Consider the following 7,867-nt stretch of genomic DNA (forward strand, 5'->3'; position numbering starts at 1 on the left):
ATCACACAACATACAGGATATATAATGTAATATGACATATAATCACACAACATACAGGGATATATAATGTAATATGACATATAATCACACAACATACAGAGATATATAATGTAATATGACATATAATCACACAACATACAGAGATATATAATGTAATATGACATATAATCACACAACATACAGGATATATAATGTAATATGACATATAATCACACAACATACAGAGATATATAATGTAATATGACATATAATCACACAACATACAGAGATATATAATGTAATATGACATATAATCACACAACATACAGAGATATATAATGTAATATGACATATAATCACACAACATACAGAGATATATAATGTAATATGACATATAATCACACAACGTACAGAGATATATAATGTAATATGACATATAATCACACAACGTACAGAGATATATAATGTAATATGACATATAATCACACAACGTACAGAGATATATAATGTAATATGACATATAATCACACAACATACAGAGATATATAATGTAATATGACATATAATCACACAACATACAGGATATATAATGTAATATGACATATAATCACACAACATACAGGGATATATAATGTAATATGACATATAATCACACAACATACACAGATATATAATGTAATATGACATATAATCACACAACATACACAGATATATAATGTAATACTGACATATAATCACACAACATACAGAGATATATAATGTAATATGACATATAATCACACAACATACAGGATATATAATGTAATATGACATATAATCACACAATATACAGGGATATATAATGTAATATGACATATAATCACACAACATACAGAGATATATAATGTAATATGACATATAATCACACAACATACACAGATATATAATGTAATATGACATATAATCACACAACATACACAGATATATAATGTAATACTGACATATAATCACACAACATACAGAGATATATAATGTAATATGACATATAATCACACAACATACAGAGATATATAATGTAATATGACATATAATCACACAACGTACAGAGATATATAATGTAATATGACATATAATCACACAACGTACAGAGATATATAATGTAATATGACATATAATCACACAACATACAGGGATATATAATGTAATATGACATATAATCACACAACATACAGAGATATATAATGTAATATGACATATAATCACACAACATACAGGATATATAATGTAATATGACATATAATCACACAACATACAGGATATATAATGTAATATGACATATAATCACACAACATACAGAGATATATAATGTAATATGACATATAATCACACAACATACAGAGATATATAATGTAATATGACATATAATCACACAACATACAGAGATATATAATGTAATATGACATATAATCACACAACATACAGGGATATATAATGTAATATGACATATAATCACACAACATACAGAGATATATAATGTAATATGACATATAATCACACAACATACAGAGATATATAATGTAATATGACATATAATCACACAACATACAGAGATATATAATGTAATATGACATATAATCACACAACATACAGAGATATATAATGTAATATGACATATAATCACACAACATACAGGGATATATAATGTAATATGACATATAATCACACAACATACAGGGATATATAATGTAATATGACATATAATCACACAACATACAGAGATATATAATGTAATATGACATATAATCACACAACATACAGAGATATATAATGTAATATGACATATAATCACACAACATACAGAGATATATAATGTAATATGACATATAATCACACAACATACAGGATATATAATGTAATATGACATATAATCACACAACATACAGAGATATATAATGTAATATGACATATAATCACACAACATACAGAGATATATAATGTAATATGACATATAATCACACAACATACAGAGATATATAATGTAATATGACATATAATCACACAACATACAGAGATATATAATGTAATATGACATATAATCACACAACATACAGAGATATATAATGTAATATGACATATAATCACACAACATACAGGATATATAATGTAATATGACATATAATCACACAACATACAGAGATATATAATGTAATATGACATATAATCACACAACATACAGAGATATATAATGTAATATGACATATAATCACACAACATACAGAGATATATAATGTAATATGACACATAATCACACACATGGGTTGGACTTGATGGACTTGTGTCTTTTTCAACCTCACCTACTATGTAACTATGTACCCATATGAAATTGTCCTTTTTTCACAAAAATTGAGCTTTCTTTTATTGGTATTTAATTACCTCTGGGTTTTTATTTTTTGCGCTATAAATGAAAAAAGACCAGAAATTTTGTAAACAAATGCATTTTTCTTCCTTTGTTATAAAATTAGTTTTTCTTGATACATTTTGGCCACAATTGATACTGCTATATACCTTTGGTAAAAATAACCCAAATCAGTGTATATTATTTGGTTTGTGTGAAAGTTATAGAGTCTACAAGTGTCATTTTGTGTTTAGCCTTCGATGCATGTCCCCTTTTCTTCTAAAGTAATGCTATTGCTCATTTATCTGACATCATTAGTATCTTCATTTTTGCTCTGTTACCTGTTAACAGGCAGTGTATACCTTTGTTTAAATAATGCTCTATTTCATTGATCTCTATGCATTAGCTGTTAACATTCTTTATTCTCTGTTGTAGTTCTACAATATGTCCCCTAGGGGGCAACAAGCTTGTTCGGTTCACCAGACATACTACACAGAGTGAAGGTATTTGGTTTTACACATCCCCACATCACTCTGGGCTGTCATTTCATGTGGGGCCTTCCACCATTCCTCTCTTCCCCACTTTTGAGTTGACGTTTAGGATGGGCTTACAGTCACCCGGCATGCAAAGCCGCTTGGGTAATCCGCCCGTAGCGCCTATTTGGAGCACATTAACCTTCTGGTCGTTTGCCCTCCATCTTGCTACTCCGGCGGACATGCGCAATCCACTGGTGAAGCCTTGTGTGTCGGTGGGCGGCGCGCACAGCTCTCCTCTCCACTGCGCTAACATCGTGCATGCGCAGATGGGGCGTGGCGGTGCACTCGCGGCTCAGGAGGCCGTTAGGAGGGCAGACTTGCTGGTCAGTACAGCTGACACTGGTCGACTGTGTTGGTTTAGCAATTAGTGAACACTTATAAGCACACAGCAGTCCCAGTACGACATCCACTCCATTGTAGCTGCATGTCAGGGCGCTTTGTGCCTCTCTCATTGCCTTTGAAGGTAAATAATTCATCTTTATAACTTCTATTTGTTGCTCCATGTTGATGTATCCACTTTAACGCTCTATATATTTTGACCAATTGATTTATCAAGGTTGAGTTAACTCCAATTAATTTGTATTCATTACATAGATATTGCTCATCCATATGGCTTTTGTGATTGCTAAAGTTTCTATTCTGACCTAATACTTCAATCAGGTACATTCATGGCACATATTTTTGTATAGATCTCTGTATACCCCAATAATGGGACATATATATGCAACATTACATAGATATCATCTATCGTTATCTTTCTCATATCTAGGCTGACCCTCCATTTTGCTGGCCTCAGTGCTCCTGTCAGCCTGGTCCTGGGTGGTCTTCTCTGTGTGGGGGGAGGAGAGACCGCCATCTTTGACTTCCCGACATAGGTTCCATCTAGAGGTAGTTACCTCAGTGGGGCGATCAGGATCGTTTTATAAAAGCACAATCCTTCCTTTTGTTTTCACCTTGGAATGTTTTATCTGTGACACCATTTCAGCACATGTAAGTGCACCCATTATAGATTTAAAAAAAAATTATATATGTTTATGGCTTCATATGTATTCCATGTACTCATACTGTATACTTTCAAAGAATACTATAGATGCAGAGTTGTGAGTTCTTGAAGAACAACCCTGAGGAAAGAATGTAATTGAAACGCGTCAGTTAAAAGACCACATTTGATTGTGTGCTGCTATCTTCGTGTTTCCTTTACAGATTTGTATACATTCCTATCCACCAATTGGTCTTCAGTGACCATGTTTTTTTTTTTTTTCAGAAAAGTTTTTATTGTGTCACAAAAACAGATGTAGAGTGTAAACAGATACATCATAGTAACTTCAGGGTATACATTAGCAACAGTATTATATTCAGTTGTTGTTCTAAAGCATGGAACTTAGTCATGACATTTCTAACAATATACTTATATCAGGTATGTGCCCTCAATGCTTTTAGTTCCGTATATTTATTTAGTAGGTTGGTAACAATGTACATGACACACTGATTGAACGACCTTCTATCGGGAAGGTGAAACTAGCTGATGCCTCTCCTCACAACCAGGACCTGGTTGGGTCACAGCGGTCCAAAGCGCTGGTTAACCCCTAGGAAAGGAGGTATTAGGAATGAACCCTAATTGCTTGAGCTGGCTCAAGGCTTTGTATTATTGTAACATGGTACAGACAGTTGGCTAATACTTTTAGGGAGCTAGAAGTAAACATTTGGAGTAGTCTATCGAGAACTAGCTGAGAGGGTGCCAAACCCGGAGTGTCCAGCCAGGGCTGACAGATTTTATAGAACTTATTAATCACATTTCTGTGTTGATACATCAGTTTTTCTTTAATTAGAGTATTATTAACTTGTTCGAATCACGGTTTCCTTGTTGGGCTATGTGGTGATAACCATAGACAAGCTATCTGCTAGTAAACTTGAGACTACTATATTAGCTGGGGGGATAAAAAATTCCTAGTTCACCGCACCCAACAAGCATGTGACCTTAGCCTCCCAGGATTGGAACCCCTCCAGTTTCTGCAGTTCCAGGTAACAAGGATTATGCCACAGCGGGGTGTACATTGTGAAGCCCCTCATACCCAGGCTATGTTTAATGAGACCCCATAGTTTGGTCAGTAAGTTTATGGTAGGCATCGATTTGGGGTATTGGGGGAGATCTGCCTCAAGATGTGAAGCTGCGGGAAGGCCCGATGTGACATGGAGTAGTATGTTACGGATAGGGTCTGTAGTATCAACTTCTCCCCTGCCACCCAGATGCTGCAGTTGTGAGGCCAGGAAATAGAGTTGCATGTTAGGGACTGCCAACCCCCCTTGGTCTTTACTGTACTGCAATGTGGATAATTTGATTCTAGCAACCTTTCTTCCAAAGGAGGCTTCTAAATATAGTGTCAACACGTGTGAACCACCTACGTGGGATCCATTGCGTGGAATTATGTAGTATGTGTAGTAGCTGAGGAGCCCATACCATTTCTATAAGATTTGCCCTACCGGTGACAGAAATGGGTAGCTTGCACCAGGCACTGCATTTGGTTTGTATCTTAGTGGCCATAGGAATTAAATTCAGGGTTAGATATTTGGAAGTATCAGGAGTAACCTGCACTCCCAAATACTTGAATGAGGAGACAACTTGAAGGGATCGGGCACACTATGGCAGCGGAGCTGTAAGTTCATCCAAGGGTAGGAGGGCCGACTTGCTCCAGTTTATGAAGAAGCCAGAAAAGGTGCCAAATTGTGTGATTAGAGACATTAGGTTTAGTAGTGAAGTGGAGGTATCTCCCAGATATAGGAGAGTGTCATCTGCATACAATGATATTTTATCAACTGCAGGGCCTCTCACGAAGCCGGTTATCAATGGTGACGCTCTTACCGTCTCCACCAGGGGTTCCAGGGCTAGGGCAAACAGGGGGTGACGAAGGGCACCCCTGCCTCGTGCCTCTGTAAAGACTGAAAGGGTCAGAGAGATCACCATTGATACGCAACCCGGTGGTGGGGTTCGTGTATAACAGTTGGACCCATTTAATGAAATTCTTCCTTAAAGAACCTCTCCAGGGCCTCCAGACTGGTGCCAAATGGCCTTTATAAAAAGGGAACCAGTTTCTCTGTGACTGACTGGTTGATCTTTGACTCTCCAGTGTGTTTGATCCCGCGATACCTTGCATCTGTGAATACCTATTAATGACTCGGCTTGCCCTTGGACTTTAGGGTTAGGGACTTCTGCCTGCCTCCGGATGTGACCTTGGCTTGTTAAACGGACTGTCTGATCCCGCTCCTATGTGTATGACCTCGGCTACCCTCCTGACCACGCTTCCTTCTGTCCACACCCAGTACCTGACCCTGGCTTTGAACAGGCTTCTCTTCCTAGTTCTCCCACAGGCACCAACTGTCTGCAGACACTCCTGGTGTCTCACCTGAATACCTGACATCTCCAGTCAGAACATCCCTTCAAGCCATTCCAGCAGGCAACCCGTGCTTCTTTGAGTCCCACCTTCAGGGGAGTCTGGAGCTTAGCCTCAAGGGAAGCCCTCTCTCCATTGGCCTCCAGTGCCAGGAACGGGATAGTGAGGAATAAAAAGACAAAACTCTCTTTAAAGATTCTTTAATATTTCTGAAGAAAATTACAATCTGCATAAAAAAATTCTAAAAACAAACATTCTGCAACCAACATAGTATAAAGTTGCAAAAGAAACTTTACATAGGATGTATCCAGGGCGGAGAAGGGATGGAGCCCTTGTGTTTCCAGCCAGCTTCCATCGGAGCTCAGCGTTCTGCCCTCTATAAGGTTTATCCATCTCTCTGAACACATAGTAACCCTCCCGGGCTTTACCCACATGAAATGTGCTGTGATAAGTACACAGCTCACACACTCATCCAATATATACAGAAAACACACAAATTGTACATCAGCGCACAAGCCGGTATTGGACGTGTTTGGAGGCCAGACAACACACACAGATCTATATGGCCCGGTACTGCGCTCCTATCACACTATCTATATACAAGCGGCTGGTGTCTCCGCAGTGCCTACACACACACCAATCTCCAAAATCATTGGAGGAGACCGTGCGGGGGGTGGGGGGGGGCAGAAAGGCACATGGGAGGAGCACACAGAACAGCAAAGGAAGTATACAGGGACAGAGCAGCGGGAATGGGAAACAAATCACATGACAAGAAGGGCCTGAGCATCATGGCGGAGCAGAGCTTGCAATCATGTTAGGTGCACATCATGGACTGCCTGAAACAAAGAAAAGAACAAAATCTACATATTAATAGAGAATTGTATTCAGTTCTCAGATATAAAACATCTGTCCTCTATTCTCCATACAATGGGGCACATCGCCTCAGAAAGGGGGAGTCTGGAAGGGTGCAGGGGAGGAACGGCCAAGCCTAGCAGGAGACTTTAGAATTCTCATAAAAAAATAAAGATGACGCCTTACCTGTCTCCTCTAAGGTGGCTGCACTCATCCTCCAGGTCCTCCTCCAGATCCATATCCAACTCCGAACCAAAGTCAGCCCGCTTATAGGAGTATCCACTGGAAGGGCGAGCCAAGGAAATCCGGTGGGAAAGAGAAGAGAAGTAAAATTATTATCGATCAGCCTGAGACCACCCAGATATGTCTAGGAGTATAAAAGAGGAAATCCAGCAATTTCACCTGATGGAGCGGCAGGTAAAGAAAACAATTCTTTTCAGCTTCTTGTTATAGAAGAAATAGTTAAAGGACCACAAACTTCCATCCTCACCGAATGGATCAGAGTCCAGATCCGGATTATAACTGCAATGACAAAGACCCAACCATGTGAAAGACACTTCCCATAACCTGTCTGGTCTACTGTACCCTCCCCCCCATACCCTGTGTGATCTACTGTACCCTCCCCCCCATACCCTGTGTGATCTACTGTACCCCCCCATACCCTGTGTGGTCTACCGTACCCCCCCCCATACCCTGTGTGGTCTACCGTACCCCCCCCATACCCTGTATGGCCTGTC

General features: G+C 38.7%; 1 protein-coding gene across 1 annotated transcript; it reads right to left on the reverse strand.

Annotated features, from left to right (window-relative positions):
- Positions 1 to 6,462: 6,462 nt before the first annotated feature.
- MAF1 (MAF1 homolog, negative regulator of RNA polymerase III) lies at positions 6,463 to 7,652 on the reverse strand (the record flags this gene model as incomplete). The annotated part of the gene is given in 3 exon segments (XM_073611146.1): positions 6,463 to 7,114; positions 7,317 to 7,412; positions 7,533 to 7,652. Coding segments are annotated over 3 exon segments (238 nt in total), but the record flags the coding sequence as incomplete, so codon positions are not given.
- Between the last annotated feature and the right edge of the window lie 215 nt (positions 7,653 to 7,867).

This window comes from Aquarana catesbeiana, unplaced genomic scaffold (genome assembly GCF_042186555.1).
Source record: "Aquarana catesbeiana isolate 2022-GZ unplaced genomic scaffold, ASM4218655v1 unanchor212, whole genome shotgun sequence".
In the NCBI taxonomy this organism is placed as follows: domain Eukaryota; kingdom Metazoa; phylum Chordata; class Amphibia; order Anura; family Ranidae; genus Aquarana; species Aquarana catesbeiana.